This window comes from Mus musculus, chromosome 11, assembly GCF_000001635.26.
Source record: "Mus musculus strain C57BL/6J chromosome 11, GRCm38.p6 C57BL/6J".
Taxonomy (NCBI): domain Eukaryota; kingdom Metazoa; phylum Chordata; class Mammalia; order Rodentia; family Muridae; genus Mus; species Mus musculus.
In genome coordinates, this window is record NC_000077.6 from 94,489,412 (window position 1) to 94,506,729 (window position 17,318).

The 17,318-nt window shown below is 53.5% G+C and overlaps 2 protein-coding genes and 1 long non-coding RNA gene across 10 annotated transcripts in view; 1 reads left to right on the forward strand and 2 right to left on the reverse strand.

Moving 5' to 3' along the window:
- Positions 1-187: 187 nt before the first annotated feature.
- Epn3 (epsin 3) lies at positions 188-10,563 on the reverse strand. Of its 3 annotated transcripts, none has more exons than NM_027984.3 (10): positions 10,282-10,563; positions 6,591-7,270; positions 5,523-5,641; positions 4,682-4,762; positions 4,362-4,493; positions 3,451-3,538; positions 2,755-3,024; positions 2,498-2,614; positions 2,160-2,393; positions 188-2,068 (listed from the first exon to the last, which is right to left on the reverse strand). In NM_027984.3, exons 2-10 carry the CDS (start codon positions 7,129-7,131, stop codon positions 1,740-1,742), a joined length of 1,911 nt encoding a protein of 636 aa, NP_082260.1. In that variant the 5' UTR covers positions 7,132-7,270; positions 10,282-10,563; the 3' UTR covers positions 188-1,739. The 3 variants fall into 3 exon arrangements, with proteins under 3 accessions (NP_082260.1, NP_001348487.1, XP_006534329.1); XM_006534266.4 differs by lacking the exon at positions 10,282-10,563 and adding an exon at positions 8,731-8,819 and having other exon boundaries at positions 189-2,068; NM_001361558.1 differs by lacking the exon at positions 4,682-4,762.
- Positions 9,629-15,251, forward strand: Gm51873. Its single transcript, XR_003949592.1, has 2 exons — positions 9,629-10,718; positions 11,987-15,251. It is a non-coding gene; the product is annotated as a predicted gene, 51873 (long non-coding RNA).
- Positions 11,936-17,318, reverse strand: part of Mycbpap (MYCBP associated protein) — a 31,040-nt gene continuing 25,657 nt past the window's right edge. For 3 of the 6 annotated variants that reach the window (XM_006531938.4, NM_170671.2, XM_030245457.1), the window contains 7 exons: positions 16,965-17,111; positions 16,014-16,403; positions 15,462-15,583; positions 14,639-14,754; positions 14,060-14,205; positions 13,715-13,885; positions 11,936-12,109 (listed from right to left, as the gene is read on the reverse strand). In XM_006531938.4, coding sequence (XP_006532001.1) covers positions 12,008-12,109; positions 13,715-13,885; positions 14,060-14,205; positions 14,639-14,754; positions 15,462-15,583; positions 16,014-16,403; positions 16,965-17,111 — 1,194 coding nt within the window. In that variant the 3' untranslated portion in view covers positions 11,936-12,007. Of the gene's footprint in view, positions 12,110-13,714; positions 13,889-14,059; positions 14,206-14,638; positions 14,755-15,461; positions 15,584-16,013; positions 16,404-16,964; positions 17,112-17,318 lie in introns of those variants that run through there. The other 3 variants (XR_388315.3, XR_003949210.1, XM_006531939.3) reach the window with 2 other exon arrangements.

Here is a 17,318-nt window from a genome sequence, read left to right on the forward strand (position 1 = left end):
CGGGGCTCAGGGGAGGAGGGGCGGAGAGGTATGGGGCAGCAGAGCCCTGGGGCCAAGGAGCATTGACCCTTCTGGGTTTCGATGGGGCAGAAGACAGATAGGGATGAATGGCCAACTGCCACGGGAGCTTCCACGTAGCAACCCCACAAAGAAGGAACTTTTGCAAAGAAGGAAACAGAGGCACAGACACAGAGAGGTGAAGTCATTTACTCAAGAGCGACTTAACCACTCATTACTAGGCGATTATCATTAAGTTCAGCCCTGGAGCAGAGTTTGCTAGGCTCGGCTTCTAAGCAGCTGCTCTTGCCCCCTCCTGCCTGCAGCAGCCCTGTGGCTGCCTGCCCTCCCTTACAACCAGAACAGCTCCTGCCCATGTTCCTAAGAAGGACAGTGACAATGGGCCACCTCTGACTATGGTGCTTCAGGCTGAGGAAGTCCACGTGCTCTCGGTGACCCCCAAAGAGAACAAAGCCAGACTCAAGCTGCCTGCCAGGTCAGACCCTGGGTCCTGAGCGCACGTGGGTAGCCATGGTAACCCTCAAGGCAGAAGTCCAGGTGCTGGCTGTGTTTGGTTTCCTAAGCCCTGCAACAACCTTGCAGAGGTCCAGACCTCAGATAGTCAAGGTGGCTCTCTTCAGCCCTGGTGAAAGGAGCTGGGGCAGAGTTGAATTTTGGATGACCAAGTCAGACATAAGAGAAGTTGTTTCCTGTGACTGGCTGTACTGCAGCTATATCCAGTGCTACTGGCTTGTCGACTACCTTTCTGTCCTCCTAGCTCCTGGAAGATGGGGGTTCAGCCATCCTGGGTTCCTCCTGGATGAGCCCAGCATTTCATCCAAGACAGTCAGTGTTTGCTGTATTAAACCTGATCCTCCCCAGGGAGCCAGACTGTCTGACTCTGAATCCTAGCCCCACGTCACTCCAGCTTTGTGATTTAGAACATGTCACTGTACTTCTCGAAAGCTTCTGTTGGCTATTAAATAAGACTAGTAAGAAAGACCTGTGCTACCTCTCTTGGGAAGTTTGGACCTTTAGTTTATTCTTCTCCTGCCTTGTAATAATAATAATAATAATAATAATAATAATAATAATAATAATGTTAAGCCCAGGCTGGCCTTGAACTCAGGATCCTCTTACCTCCACCCCCTTAAGTGCTGGGATTACTCGTATGTGTCACCATGTTTATCAACTCTGTTTTGAAATTCTTAACCCAGTTTTGGACAGAGAGTACTGCATATCCAGCTTAGGTAGGGCCTTACAAACTCTGAAGTAACGCCGAGGCTCCTTGCAATACGATTAGGTGAAATTCTCTGCCTAAGGTGCATAGCACATCAAAGAATGAGCAAATGCTGTCGCCCCTTACTTTAGGAGTATCCTGTGTGTGATGGACTAATGCCTGAATGATTGAGACAGCATGAAAGGGAGGCACCAGGCCAAGAGGAAAGGGGAATGGGGGTTGAGAGGGCTATGAGGACATTCAGATTGTCAAGGAGTTTCTGCCTCAGCAGGTAATGGGTGCGGGGGTCCTGATCCAGCTGCCACACCCCTCAAAAAGTCCACTTGGTAAGAGCTGAGGACGTAGATTCCAGTCTTTATTAGGCGGGTGTAGTCTTCGTCCCCAAGACGCGGTCAGTCCCTAGTTGGGTTTCAGGATGTGTCAGGGGGTCCACAGATCAGTGCTCAACCTGCACGATCCGCCCTCGAGGAGGCGGGGCTTCGCGCGCAGGCGCTAAAGCGTCTCAGAGGAAGGGATTAGTGCCAGCCTGCGGGGGCAGCGGCCCCATTGGGCCGGACGTGGGCAGCAGTGGCTGAGGCAAGCTCGCCGGCGGCGGGGCGAAGGCTCCCGCTTGCGGGAAGACGCTGACCGAGGCGGGGAGGGTCGCGCCTACCGGCACGCTGCTGAGCGGAAGGGGCAGAGAGGCGCTGTAGGTCATAGAGCCCACGGGCGCCCCGACGGGTCCCCCCGGCGGCAGGCCCAGAGCAGGGGAGCCGGTACGCATCTGGTTTAGGGTCGGCCTGCCCTGATCGCCCGCGCCAAACGGGTTGGTTGGGGACGGAACACCCAGACCTGCGGACAAAAGGACAGAAGATAGGGACTTGGCAATGACTGGAGAGGGGCGGCCCCGTGGGGTCCCAGACACCAGGCCAGAATGCTCTACCTGTCAGGAAGGGATTCCGGGTCCTTGCAGCCAGGGGTGCCTTGACTAGTGAGTCCAAGTTGACCAAAGAAGAGGCAGAGGGGCCCAGGAAGGACTCCGGAGTCCGGCAGGGGCGCGCTTCCTTTCCTGGCTGCTGCGGTAGCGCCTCTCCTAGCACACCCAGGTCAAGGGCTTCAGGTTCCTTCATGCCATTCTGCTTGCAACTGGGGCTGGAGTCTCCAAATGGGTCTAGCTCTAGAAGAGAGTTGATCAGTTCAGTAGTGGGGAAGGAAGAGGGCAGAGGCGCCCCTGGAGTCTCTCCAAGACCAAGCAGCTGTATCCCCTGGCCTCTTGCTCACCCACAGTGCTGGGGGACTTCCCCGTGGGCAGGGCCTGGGCACTGTCCCGGCTCTCCTTGGGTTCTGTGGATTCTAGAGGTTTGGCAAATGGGTCGAAGGGCGAGGCACCACCTAGAGCTAGCCAGAAGAAAGAGGGAAATGGAGTGAGCTAGAAGAAAGGTTGGGTCCGGGAAATGGTCTCGCCATAGACTGTTGCTGGATTAAAGGGAAAGGGACCTAGTAGTCCCCAGCTTCTTACCCCTATGACCCCCACTTACCAGAGGTGTCAGAGGTCTCCATAGAGGCCCCCCAAGGGTCTGCTCCAGTGCTGGGGAGTTTGCGGGTAGGGGAGCTTGGTGCCCAGGGGTCTGCGATGGGGGGTCCAGAAGGTAGCACTGGGGTCCTGCCCCAGGGCTCAGAGGAAGAAAGAGTAGGAAGCAAATCCCAAGGCTGGCTTCGGGACAGGGCATTTCCAGAGGGAACTGGAGACCAGGGGTCTGCAGAAGGTCCCCAAGAGGAGCCACTTGGCTCTGTGTTCGGCCTGAGACCTGGAAAGGAGAGGGAGATAGCACACATATTATCCCAACACTCCCCCACCCTTTGCTCAAGGTCCTTCCCAGATGCCCAGCCCAGGTTGGGTGATGTGCCCACTTCACAAGTGGGATGCTGACTTGGAGCAAGCAGCTCTCTCAAGTCCATGGTTAACAAGCCCAGGAGCCTGGATCTGCAGTTCTGGGAATGTAGCTTCAGTCAGGGCTTGCATAGCCAGTGAGGGCAGCTAGGCCTTCTGCTGAGCCTCCCATGAGCTAAGATCTGCAGGTGTGCGCCCCTGGCTCTTACTTCAAAAGTCCCATTCGAGAGGCAGTACAGTGATCCTCAGTTACAGAGAGGAGGTATTTTGCCAACAAGTGGCTGGAAGGAAGGAGGGCTCTTAGGGGCCAATCTGGGAGCCTCTTGAAACCCTGCATGCCCACCTGGGATGTCCCATGGGTCAGCAGAGCAGTGTGTGGAAGGCAGGGCCGGGGCAGGTGCGAAGATGTCAGCCAAGTCCAGGATGGAGGACTGTGGAGGGGAGAGGCAGCCATGGCTCAGAAGTGGGTGGGGCCCAGAGGGAGGGGAGGTCTGACTGGTGGCCAGAAGCCAGCTCATTCCCCTTCTTTCTTCATTCCACAAGCATCTTTTAATGACCCCTCACCTCTGATCAGCATTTCCTATTTATAAAACATTTCCTCATCCGTCTAGTGCCCCATTTCATAACATCCCTGTGAGGTAGGTAATGTACCTATTTTACAGATGAACCAACTAGTTGAAGCCCAGATAGGGGAGGCCATTTGTCTGAAGTTCTATAGCCAGGAAAAGACAGAGCTGGGATAGATCCCAGGCCAACAGAAAGGGATAGTCAAGACAGATTTTTCTTTTCAATGACTCTACTTCCCTAGCTAGTACCCAAGTGAAAATGGTCACCACAGACACGAAAAGGAAGGATGGAGAAGTACCCCAGGGGCAGCACAAATAGCGTGCAAAGTGATCTTGTTTTCAGTGGCCACCTGCTCCCCTTCCCAGGGAACTTGAGATATTTTCAGCACCACGTGCTTGAACCAGCAACTAGGCCACACAGCATCGTATGATTCTATAAGGCGAGAGCTGGGACTGTCCAAAACACCTACTGTGCAAAAGGGGAAACTGAGACCAGTAGTATTCCAAGTCACTAAGTGGCAGGAGGACCCAGGAGTCTCCATGGTGACCCTGATCTGTCACCAGCCCCTGCTGTGCTCTACCATTTCCCATTTAGTGCTCGGAGCGAGCTCTGCTCTGCACACTGCGCAGATGTCAATTCAGTCATGCCCAGTCCTGGTCAGCTCACACTCCCCAGCCCTCTCTCTACCTGACTAGTTTTCAGCTTCTCCTCCTCCTTTCTCTCTTCTCTCTCAGGCTCCCTGTCCCGTTGACGACGTTGGCCAGCAGGTTCTGCGCCGTTGGCCACTGGAGAGTCATCTCCCTTCCAGGATCTCACCCCCTGCAGAATGACAGGTAGGGCATGAGCAGGCAGGTGACTGGGATCAGCAGAGAGCAGGTGGGAGGCACCCAGGTTAGCGCAGCTGAGAGAGAAGCGATTAGTGCCCCTTTAGACCTGCCACCAATGCCTTCACCAGCATCCAATCATGGTCAGCACCTATGGCCTAGGTGACTCGGCCCCTATACTACCTTCTCATGCTCTTGCCGGCTCAGGCTCAGAGCCAGCTGCAGCTGCAGGTCCTCATCCCTGTGGGAGGCTGGGGGGACTGGCTGTGAGGGAGGAAGAGAGGAGTGAATTTGGCCCAGTGATCTCACCTGAGGGCTGGGGGCCCAGCACAATCCTGCCCAGGTATGGCATGATGATGGAAAAGCCCCTTGCTCTGAGGCAGGAATGGATGGGCTTTGAAAGAGTGGTTGCCTCCCTGCCTGGATCTAAAATGCAGTTGAAAAGTCAGCCTCCCAAGTGGAGGCTAGTAAGCACCAAAGCCCTTGCCTTCCTCCAACAGCCACGCTGGACAGTCTCAGCTCTCAGCTATCTTTTTCTTCTGGGTACCTTGAGAACTTCCCTAGGTCACCCATTGTAAGAGGCATACATGTCTCCTGCCTGCTCTATCTGGATTCATAGAGGTAATCGCAACGATGATGAGGTTATCAGAGGTGTTGTCCCTGTCCTTCCAAAAGGACAGCTGGTGGTGGGAAGGAGCAGTAGACCCAGTGTTTTCTCAGAATGTGTTGTCAGCCCACCTCTCTCCCTAACCAAGAGATAGCAGGCCTCTAAGATACACCACAGACCCCAAACTACACATTGCCCTTTCTGGTCCCCAACTACACACTGCCCTTTCTGGGTCCCGCAGGAGAACACTAAAGGTTGGGGGCCAGGACTGGGACTGACCGGGAACACCAAGAGGCCCTGTGCTGTCTTGGGAACTAGAGTAGGTCTCCAGGTCCAGGGTGAAAAGCCCAAATGGGGACTAGTGAACACCAGACCCCTTTCCTTCCTCCTTAGGCTCCCCAGACAGTCAGCGCTCACCCTTTCAGCCTCTTCGCGACTCATGGCCAAGGCCAGCTGCAGCTGCAGCTCTTCTTCTCCAGAAGTCTGAGGCCGCGCCTGCTCCAGGTCTGAGGCATAGCGCGGGGACGAAGATGCGGCTGCAACAAGGGTGGGGCCCGTGAGCACAACAGTACCTGGGGTCCCCACACTCCTGCCTGCCAGGAAGCTGGGGCTCACACAGTGAGCCAGAGAAAATTGGCTCTTCAGGCACTTGTGAGCCAGACAGTACACTGGACACCCCTTTGTGGATTTTCCACTGTACTGCTAGATGCCCAGTCCACCTTGACAAGGGGTAGACATGATCGAAGGGGGCTGGCAGTAGTCCTAAGTCAGGACTCAATGCAGGTCCCTGACTTCAGCTCTTAAACTCTTCAATAGGACCCTAGCCTGTTTGGGGCTACAGGGATTAGGAGGAAGGGATCTACCAGTCAAACAAAATCACAGCCTCTGAGCCCCAAGCAGGCCATCATAGACTTTATGGAAGGAGGGCCTGTCTGTTCCTCAGGTCAAAAAGGCCTCCACCACTTTGGGGAGCCATGAGGACGGATGTTTCCACATCAGCCGCCCTTGTTTTCAAGGACAATGCTCTTGAGTGGCAGGGGTTTACAGGATGTCAGGTGTCTGAGTAAAAAGGCCAAGGGCACTCAGGCTGTCTCTCATTCATTTCTCAGATCAAACAGTCTAGGGAGGGAGGTGTACCTCTGTTTTACAGAGCTGGTTGCCCAAGCCACTCAGCCTGGAGGGAACAGAATGAATGGAATGCAACTCCAGAGCCTGCATGTTGACCTCCAAGCCACCCTCTCAACAGCTAACTAATAGCAAGGGCAAGCAATCGATGACATCATTATTTCACCTGAATCCCTGAGCACCTACTATGTGCAGGCATTGTGCTTTTCACATCACATTATTTATCTGAATGGATCCTCCCAATCACCTTTTGAGGTAGGAACTATCTCATAGCTCCTGGGTGGAGAGCTATGACTGTGGCTGGCCTAACCCCCCCCACTTGCCCCGCCCCCACAAGCCATACCATCAGGGCCTACTCACACGTGTAAGAAGAGGGGGAGCCCCGAGATCTGCGGCTGTAGCCCAGCTGCCCGCTGCCAATACCCATGCCTTCCAGGGCCATTCGCTCTTTGGTCTTGAGAGCATGGGTTCGCTCTTGCCGCAGGCGCTCCTCATCCTTGAGAAGGGCCATCACCTGTTTGACCTTCTCACGAACATTGACGCCCTGATCCTTGCCATCTCGGTCAATATACTGGAAGTCCTTGAGAGTCTGGATAGTGTAGAGGTTCTCGCGGCACTGGTGGGCCACACGTTCTGAGCCCGTCTTGAGCAGGTAGTCCAATAGTGTCAGAGCCTTGTATACGTGTCGCCAGTTCTTACCGCTGTCATTGAGCCTCCGCCACACCATCCCCATAACCTCAGCAAAGGCCACCGTGTTGAAGGTCAGGTCAGCAATCTCTGACATGAGAGAACTGGGTGGGCCCCAGGGGTCATTGCTGGTGGCCTCACGCACCTTGATCTCGGCCTCAGAGTAGTTGTGAACAATGTTCTTCACCTGGCGGCGGAGTGCAGAGGTTGTCATAGTTGGGGACTTGGAGGTGGGCGGCCCCCGCCCCCGTCGGAGGTAGAGGGCCGAGCGCCACCGTCTCGAGGTCACGGTCTTGAAGGATGGGCCGCCTTGCTTTCAGCAGGGCGGCTGTGTCCTTGGGTTCCACATGGGGCTGTGAAAAAGAGGATCTGAAATTCAGGAACAGTGGCCTCCTTGCTGTCCACTCAGTCAAGAGTGGCACGGCCAGAGTGTCCCTGCTACTGGGGACAGCTTTTGGCCAGCGCTTGTTTCTCTTATTGCACTCACTGTCCAATGGACACGCTTTGCTTGGCACGCTCATTCCAGAAAACCATCAGACCACGATGCTGAAATCCCTCTCTGGTCACAAATGGGGACGGTGGGACTCGGGCAGTCAATCGGTCAGCGATGCTCTGAGGTCACAGAGCCGCTAAGTGTGCACATTCCTCCCCCCACCTGAATGTGTGGCTTCCAGGACCATGGAATGAGCACCAGGGCTGCCACTCTCTCCTCCCCCTCGTGCTCATCTCCCCCTCCACGTGTGTTGCAGCCTTACCAATTTAGCCCTTCATCCTTTTTTTTTCCTCAGATGACCAACTTTCATATTTTGATTCATTCAACACCCATTTTCTGGGAGTCCTTTCCGACCCCCACCATCTGCTTGTAGAGCACCCACATCCAAGAGAAAGGACATAGATACATAAGGAAGGCACAAGCAAGGGACATACTGGGAAACCTCTAAAGGAGGTGGCACTCGAGGGAAGCGCAACAGGGAAAATCAAGAAGATGTAGGGGACCAGCAAGGCCAGGAATCTGTCACCTGATCAGACAGCCAGGGGAAGGAGCATGCCTGGAAGGCTGCTTCTCTCCAGAGACTCAGCCACCACCCGCTGGCCTACACACAGGGCTGCTGTGACCCGCCTATGTCACAGACCATGTAGGTGGCAGGGCCGAGACTTGACAACACCTAGGTCTCCTTGAGACTAATTCAATACTTATTGCTGTTGTCACCTAGTTTGCTAATTAATTCATCTAATTACTTGTCTTGGAACCACCTTTTCGGGCAGAATGGAAGTTCCCTGAGGGCAGGGGCAGTCCAAGCAAACTACCAAGACCTCAGGCATACACAAGACCTCTGATAGCCTAATGGAGGCCGACTCAGGAGAATCAGTCACATGTCTTTCCACAGCCTCAGAAACCAAAGAAGAGTAATACCCCCCCACCCCCGTGGGACTTACCAGAAACCCAAAGTGGGAGCCCTCTGCCAGCACATGGCACTAATATAGTTTTACACATGAATACATTTGTATACACACACACACATAGAAGCTGGATCAGCAAAAACTCCCCTTTCTCCATGACCTCCCCACCTCCTGTCAGCCATAGATAGGTATGATACCTTCCCCAGATCACCCTCCAGTCCCTACTGTTGGGCCTTAGCTGTCCCAGCCTCCTGAACAGAGAGGGGGACATAGGAAGTTTGCCCTTACAGCACCCACAAGTGAAAGATCAGCTCAGTTCAAAGTACCCACAAGTCTTCACAGGTCCCAGTCTTGAGCCAAAGGATGGAATTGTGTGGAAATCAGATCCCCACTGGCCCATAGTGTTGCCTACCTTCCGTCTTTCTGTCTTTCTGTCCGGCTGGCCTTCTGTGGGAATGCCACAGCCACAACTTGTTAAACTCCTGCCCTCCCCCTTACTAATGACTCAGGCCTGTGCTCACCTCCCCAGTGGGAGGGCGGGCTGGCAGCAGCAGAGTCAAGACGGGGAATAATTGTGCACGAAGCCCGCCCTGGTTGGTGTACATGCTCCTCCCTGCTGGCCGCTGGAATTGGCAGAACCAGTCAGATCAGACATCCTGACTCCACCAGAGCCCTACCTGGGCCTGGCTTCCTAGGCCTTCCTACTTTGCCAGGGTGAATACAGCCAGCCTCCATGGAAAAGGGACCTTTTGTGTAGGCTCCATGGCCCTTCCTGGATTTTTCTCCTAGGAGCAAGGTGGACATTGTGGACACACCTTTGCTGGACTTGGGGGGAAAGGAAGGGATCAGAGGCACAAGAAGATGCCTGAGCCTCCTCCACCCTAGCCTGTCATAGACTCTGATGGTGTTTCACCCAGTAGGGACACAGTAAGGAGGAAGAAAGCCAGGGTGAGGTCCCAGAGCATGCCTGAAGCTGAAGTTGAGAGGGAAGGAAGGCGGGAGGCGGGCGCGGCTGGGAGCCCTGCCAGCGGTGTTACAAGCAGAAGGTTTTATCGAACACAATATGCCCGGGAATAAAAGGGAGTGAAACACAAACCCAGCTGCGGCAGCGGCAACGGCAGCCCTGGGCAGCCGGTATGGAATTACTGCAGTGACCTTGAGCCAGACCCTGCCAGGTGGAGGGAAGGACATTGAGAAGCCAGGACCTGGGGAGGCTGCTTCAGAAATGGAAAGAAGGCAGGAGGGTACTCCAGCGGAGTGCACAGGCTAGTCAGGAAGTGGGGGGGGGGCGGGGGGGGCTAGAGTGTAGACTCCCACCTACACACAGGTTCCCAAAGAGATTCGGAGCAGTGGGATCTCTCAGGACACAAATCCAGAAGGGTGCCAGAGTGGGGGATGGAGAGATTCCTAAAAGTCAGCACTGAAGAAGCAGATGGCATCCCCAGGGTGGAGGTTCAGAGAGATGGAAAGAACCAATCACATGCACGGGAATTTGACAAAGTCTGTGTGCACCCCATCAGCCAGCACCCCTCCCCATCTTCTGTCCCCATCAGCTCCAGAGTAAGCAATGGGGGAGTGGCAGTGTCCTTCCTGCTGCTCAGGGAATGGGGGACTGGATATTCCCTAGCCCTAGGTTGTGTGGCTTCATCAGACCTGAGTTGGCTGTGTCCCAGGGAGCAGTGGACTAAAGGGTCATTCTGAGGTTAAAGGTGTAAATACAGAGATGTGCCAGGATCTGGGAGAAACGCTATCAGGAATCTCCAGATGGCCCTGCGCCCCTTTTCTGGGGGTAACAGGAAGGTAGAGAAGTTGCAGGTTAGAAGCCTCCCGGTACTCCACAGCCCTTGCCTTACTCTCTAGAGGTTGGGAAAGAGACTAAGTCCTGAGCCCACTCTAGCCCCCACCCCCACCCCCCAACCCCGCCTTCATGCAGGGCGCCACCGCGGCGCGGGAGGGAGCTTACCTCCAGAGTGGGCTCCCTCGCCCCAGCCCCCGCAGCCTCTGCAGTGACCCTCTGACTTGTATGGGGATGGCACAGCTTCAGGAGCAGCCCCAGAGCCATCCACCATAAACCCTGGTCGCGGGAGCTCTACCTTGGACCGAAAGGCACAGAGCTCTCTCTCGGAAGGACCGCAGGGTCCCCCCAGCGGGTGGCCGCTCAGACTCTCGCGGCTGCCTCCTCGACTCCTGCCGGCCAGCACTCTCGGGAGGAAAGTTGTTCAGCTGGCCAGGCAGGTCTGCCTCAGCAGTAACAGGACACAGGATGACGGGCGGGCGGGCGTGTTTAACCCCTTCCTGCTGTCTGCCGGGCGGTGCCTTCAGGGGAGGAGGCTGGCCTGTTTGTCAGCCGGTGACCCCAGAGGTTTACAGAGCTGGAGTTCATCCACTCCTACCCTTCAAGTGAGTTAACCTTTCCCCTACCTCCTCTGCTAGAAGTAGGTGAGGGTGGGAATGGAGGCCACTCCAATACCTATCCCAAGCCTTAACCCTCCTAGCCGGACGACATTAAAGCAGAAGACAGAACATTCCCTGGGGCTGGTCTTTACCTACTCCCAGCTGGCTTCCCCAGCCTCTCCAAGGGGCCTGAGGACTCTGCCTTTCCAACTCCCGGGAGGATCCTACCTGCCCTGAAGCTCGTTCCATAGCTTACATGCTTACATATGGGAGCTCAGTATGAATTCTAGCGTCCCTGGCTACTGGCTTCCCTCACTCCTCCACTGCTCCCAGAGACCCCCAGCCTAACCAGTTGTTTACAGTCGTTTCAACAGAAACCCCGGGATGATCTGAGCAGGCAGTGCGTGCTTTCCCAGCTGTTACCCTTCACCTACTACACAGTCCCACATTCCTTTGTTCCAGGAAGGAGTAGGAATTCTTCAAGCTGTTTTTGTTGTTTTGAAACGTTGTGGTCCCTCCTTCCCTTCCCCACCCCGACATTGCGCAGGCTGGCCTCAGAGTCATCATGCAGCTCAGGTTGATTTTGAACCCACAACCTTGCTGCTTCAGTGTCCCATAGCAGAAAAATGGTTCCAGGGCCAGATGAGTTGACTGGAGGAAGGGATCTAGCAGACCAGAGCCTCAAGTATTAACTTCTGGCTTAGGACAAGGATCCCCAAAGGGAATGAATGGGAAGAGGAAAACTGTACTTGTGAGAGTTTCTTGGAGTACAGCAAAGAGTTATGCCTTTGTGTTTCTTCAGATCTGGGGTGGGTGTGAGCTCAGCTCCAGTTCCTGCCGGGTTTAAAGAGCTTGACAGGTGCCATCTTTGCCATCTTGAAGGATGAGGAGGGTGCTGAAGTAGAAGCCTTCAGACAGTCAGGTCTCGCCATCTCTGCTTCTCTCCCTAGTCCCTCACTTGAGTTGGCTTCAGGAAGCACGGCCCTGAAAGTCTAGGCCTGAGGCAGGGAACTGCTATGAAAGGCCATCTTGTCCTGTCACCTGACTTCATTCCTTGCCCTGCCACCACCCACTAACTCTTCTGCTTATCCCTTAATCATCACCTCTCTGGTGTGTGTGGCTCTGAGAACTGCACATGTGAGCAGGTGGGATACAGGAGGTCCTAGACCTTCGCCTGATGCCGTTGAGATCCAGCATCCCCAGAGGCACGATGGAAATGGAAATGGTAGGAACCTAAAGATTCTTTATTGACTTTTTTCAAACCATCTTCCCAGGAGGAAGCTTGGGTCCAAGAATCAGCTGCAAAAACGTAAAGACTCTTCAACATTCTTTGTAGAGCTGAGCTCATCAGCCAGGACCATCACATCTGTCACCAGGTTGTCCAGCAACGCATAGACCTGGAAGAGAGGGATAGACATCAGAGGCCAAGGTTTGCTCGGTTTTGCAGGCTCCAATGTATCAGTCTTGCTAAGAGAGACGAGATGGAGAGAGAAACGCCAAAGTTGCTCCGAGACCTGCTGCACGTAATTGTTTTCAGATCTGGAGTGGGCCTGGGCTCAGTCCCAGTTCTGTATTGGTTTTCCGGAAGCCAACTCTCCTTCCTGTAAGATCATAGATCAACATACTGAAGCTTCCAAGACTGAGCCCTCTACTGCAGCTAGACCACACAGCCTAAGAAAATCGACTCTTAGTATCATAGACTGAAAGAGGGGTTTACACTCCAGAGACCCCAGGGACCTATGATTCCTTTCTGGGCCCCGTCAGCCATCAGAAAGCTCACTGATGTCACCGGCAGCATCAAACAGAACTTCTGGTCAAATGAGACCTGAGGGTATGGCAGTCCCACAATATACAGTAATGTAAGCCTAGATCCACAAATGCCTTATCAGTGAAAGATGAAGCATCCCTGTTAGATATGCTGACATACTGAACATGCTTTTGTTAGACCTCCCCGACACCTCAAAAAACAAACAACAAAACAAAAAGCAAAAAACACCCATAGTAACAAAAAGACCAAGATGACCCACGGGAGTCTGTCTCTAAGGACCCATTGCTTAGGACCAGATCATGACTATGCTTCCTCAGCAGATTCACGCTTGTTAGCCTTTGGGAGCATCCAGAGCTCATGTTAAACTCTGCTCCCAGTGTGAGTGTTGGCAAGTCTGGAAACCTTAAAGAGGTGTTTGAATCATGAGGGCCCCACCCTCACAGATCACTTGAATGTCTTCATATCCATGAGTCCTAGCGGTTGTCAGAAATCATGACTCTCCCTTCCTCGCACCTTCTACACATGCCCAGTTGCCCCTTCAGCATCTTTCTACCATGAGTTGAAGCAACACGAGGCTCTCCCTTGAGCCCCCACTCCCGGGCTTTCTGGCTAACAGAACTGTGACCCAAAATAAACTTTTCTTACAAATCGCCTGGTCTGTTGCATTTTGTTATAGCAACAGAAAGAGGACTGAGCCAATCCTACTTGGGATTCTCCCAAGAAATCTGTCTGCCAGTGTGTGCCTGAGGGCAGGTATAAGCAGCTTTAGAAAGGGAAGGACTTCACCCCGTTCTCTTCCCAGGAGTCTGTTTTCCAAAAGTCAGCTAGAGCTACCCTCAAAAGCCTAAGTTCAGACTGTATTGCTCTCAATGCAGAATTCTGCATGACTTCTGCCATGCAGAGAAAACCCCATGGGCCAGCAAAGTCTCTTGCCCACTCCCTCGCATGCCCTGTCTACTGCTTCTCTTCCTTGCCACTCTGTTGGCCCACTCCCTCTGCTGCCTCTGCTGCTTCTTCTGTTTAAGAAATCCTTCTTTGGCCAACCTTCATCTCTCTCTTCCTCTCTTCCTCTCTCTTCCTCTCTCTCTCTCTCTCTCTCTCTCTCTCTCTCTCTCTCTCTCTTTCCTCTCTCTCTTCTCTCTCTCTCAAGCAGGTTCTCTTTGGGCAGAATATAGAGGAATGATCAATGCAGGCATGTGAGCAGGAAGGTATGGCTGCCCCCTCTTTCTTTCACCTCAGCGTGCAACCGCTGGGTATATTTCTCCATGACCAGGGGGTCTATGGGCTCCTGGGAGGGTGCCGTGCTGTCAGGGGGAGGATCTTCTGAGAGCAGCCTGTCCCGGCTTGCAGACTTTACCACTTTCTTGTCATCTTTTGGCTTCAGTTTTTTGCTATTCGGGCGGTCCTGCTTAGAGAAACGGAGACACACATGACCTCAATGGCTCCTAAGGGAGGTCTGATGCTCTCTCCCCAGCAGTTCTCCTGGAGAGCTGTGTGTTTTGCTGGATCAACCACCCCCTTCCCATGACTCCCCCCCATCCCAGCCCCATCCAGGGTGCAGGCCACACCCCTACATAACCTCTTTCCCTGGTGTCTTGGAACCCCTTTTATCATCTTTGTCTTTGGTACCCAGTTGTTTCTTCTCCTGTGCGCCCCCTCTCCGATCCTCCTTCCCAGCTTTCCCACTTGTCACCTTCGACTCTGTGACTGGAGGGGATTTTTGACCTAAGAGGGGGAAAGTGGAAGACTTGCTTAAGGCCTATACTACAGACCTATGCACAGGTAAAGCTGGGGGTAATGAAAACTTGTTCTCAGACGCTTTAAGAGAATCCCTGCAAAAGGTTCTCTGAGATCAGAAAGAGCTAAGAGGAAGAGGAGAACTTTCTCGAGTTCTGGACTTTATGGAATAAAAAGTGAGATAAAGGTCCGAGTCCCAACTCCACTATATTTAAAGTCTCTGGAACTCAACATGCTAAACAAGGGGACTGCACCAAGGTCCGAACCGAGTCTCAAATCTCGGCCACACAGGATGGATGATCCCCACCACCTTGAGCTTAGTCAAGAACCTATCATAAGCAGACAAACAGCCAAAGTACTACTGCCATCAGGGCGGAGGCTGGAAAAGGCTACCCAGAGGTAAGACCTCACAATGTCTGACCTTGTTCATCTGGAAGATCCAAATAAACCGTCTCCTTCTCAGGCAGGCCCAGAAGATTTCTTAGCCACAGGGACTGGCTTACCAGGCTGTCAATCACGTCTCGCCACAGCTGCAGACTAGAGGAAAAGACACACTGGAGAAAACTCATCACTCTTCCTTTGTCCTTGAACCTTTGGAGGCTCGGATGCCTCCCTTTAAAGACTCTAGTGCCGGGAACTACCATTCCCATGCCATGTCATGTCGCCAGCAGTCAGCCCTCCCTGACGCTATTTAAGCGTTCACGTTGGAATCTGGTTTCCCTGTGGTGAAGAGACTGTGGTAAAGAGTCTGGGATGAACTCAGTCTTGCTTCAGAGTCTAAATTCCAGCTTGGAGTGATGGTTAGACTTGGGTCCAGCTCCATGGGAAGGGCTGAACCTTGCCCGTGATTCTTGGCCTGTGACTGCTGAGAGTGTGCAAGTCCCAAGCAGGCAATGGGTAGGTGACAACAGAGAAGTGAAGCTTTTTGCGAGGCTCCCTGACTCCTCAAGTGTCCTGCTTTCTCCCTACCCCCTACCCCCATTCTTCCACTCATGGAGAAGGAACAACAGGGGAAGAGGGCAAAAAAAAAAAAAGACAAACTATTTGTACAGTTGTGACTACCCGGAGAAGCAGCTGGCAGCGAGCTGTCTGAGCTGCTAGGGCAGCTTCTAGAGTATGAGATGTTTACAATGTTTCTTAGCATCCTGAGCTCAAGGGTTGCAGAGCCTATGGAGCCTTGGAAGCCCCTGGCCAGGTGCTACCAAGGGAAGGAGATCTGCGCTGCTCTCCTAGAAGGTACCTACCACATCTGGTATAGGAGGTCCGACTGCAGTGGCTTCTGCTCCTGACACAGCTCCATTGCCGCCTTATTGAGCTGGATGAGGGCATCCTCTCTCTGGAGCTCCTCGGGGAAGGTCATCACTGCCTAGTTAGGGGGTCACGGGACACCATGGTCAACCATTCTGCAGCAGAACTCCAAGGGTCCCCCGTGTTCTCTAAGCAACCTCTAAGCCTGGTTACGTGCCAGAGAGCCAGGAACCAGAATCAATGGAGTCTACAGAAGATGCCTTCTATGGGAGCCTGTGACCTCCCGCAGAAATCTATTCCCATGAACCTCGTTTTTCAAGATTTTTCACAGAAGCCCGTTGTGTGTGTGTGTATATATGTGTGTGTGTGTGTGTGTGTGTATGTGTGTGTATGTATATATATAAATTTTAAAAAATGTTTTGACTCAAGAGATTGCTTTTTCTGGACCTTCAGGTTTTATCTATATGCTCATGGGACAAGGGGGTGAGTTGCTGAAGCCTCCCGGACTGGGCCCTTCTCTATCAACCCCTTAAGAGTCACAGGGTCACCTGTCTGAAGTCCTCTAGACACAGGTTCCACTTAGGCGGGGAAATGCTTTTCAGAGCCCAGGGGCGCTGGGTGGTCTCCCTGTCCGGACCCTCCTCCACCAGCAGTTCCTCCATAATGCTCTTCCGTGCCACACTCTTCTTTCCTATGCTAGACTTCAGAGACAGGAAGAAGTCCCGAGTCTTCCTGGCGGTGTCCATCTCCTGATGCGGTGACAGCTGCGAGTACTCTGAGACCAGGTTCCTGGGGCTTATCGAACCTGAGGCCTTCTCCACCAACAGTAACGGCACTGGAGTTCTGAGGCTGGGGGTTTCCTTCTGGGTTGCCTTGGCCTTCCTGTACTGTTGCCACAGCTGGTGCAAGTTTTGCACCACTTGATGCTGGTAATGCAACTGCAGCAGCCAAGGTGAGGGAGATACCAGTGAGGGGGAGGGAGCATCCCAAACCCCATGCCAGTCACTGCGAGTTCTCCCTTTGCCTTGAGGACAAAGAGGCAGAGGAGAAGCTGCCAGTGGAGGACAGAGGAGCGCCTGCGCCTACTTCCTCTTCGACCTGCATCTTCAATTAAATCTCTTTCTCTCATTCTCTGTTCCTCCCTCCCTCCCTCCCTCTGCCCCCCCCCCCCCTCCGCACATGTGCATGCGTGTGTGTTCATCAGTGTGTTTGCACATGCATCTGGGCCTTCTAAGAAAGGCTAGGTTAAAATGAAGAAGTATGTGGTTCTCTGGCTCCACTAAGCAACCACCCACTTACAAACTATCTTGGGCATGTTCCTTAATTTCTCTGGGCCTTTATTAGGAAATAAATAGGGATGTAACTCGAGCTCTTTATCTCTTAGGGTTGCTGTGAGGGGGTGAATTACTCGTGGAAGATGCTCACACAGCTTCCAGCGAGTAAGGGTTTGCTACTACCAGGTAGCCAGAGGGCACGGGGGCCAGCCCATACATACATACCCTAGGATTCCTGTAGTTGAACAAGTCCTCCTCGGTGAGATACGCGTCCACCGGGGATGGTGTGCGCTCTGGCGTGGAGATGCCCCTCAGTAAGTCCTGCAGCACGCTCTGGGCAATGGTGATGGCCTCGTGGGCAGCCAGCTTTGTCTGGGAAAGGAAAGATGGTGCAAGGTGGCAGCCTAGGCTCTCAACTGCCCAAAAGTGCTCCCAAGGAGAGAGTCAGAACACGATCGTGGAGGGTCTGGGTTCCTGCCTGGATGTTAGCCTCTCTGGTTTACGCAGACACCTAATATCTCAGGACTCAAAAATCTCCAGGTCTCTTCAAACTCCTGTGTTCCCCTCAAAAAGGTAAAG

Excerpts from the sequence above, each read along its gene's own strand:
- Epn3 (NM_027984.3), bottom strand. The coding sequence starts at position 7,131 with ATGACAACCTCTGCACTCCGCCGCCAGGTGAAGAACATTGTTCACAAC. Across the intron at positions 4,494-4,681 it reads GCCGGCAAGAGCATGAGAAG|GGGGTGAGATCCTGGAAGGG; the intron begins GTAGTATAGGGG and ends GTCATTCTGCAG. Across the intron at positions 2,615-2,754 it reads GGAGACCTCTGACACCTCTG|CTCTAGGTGGTGCCTCGCCC; the intron begins GTAAGTGGGGGT and ends TCTTCTGGCTAG.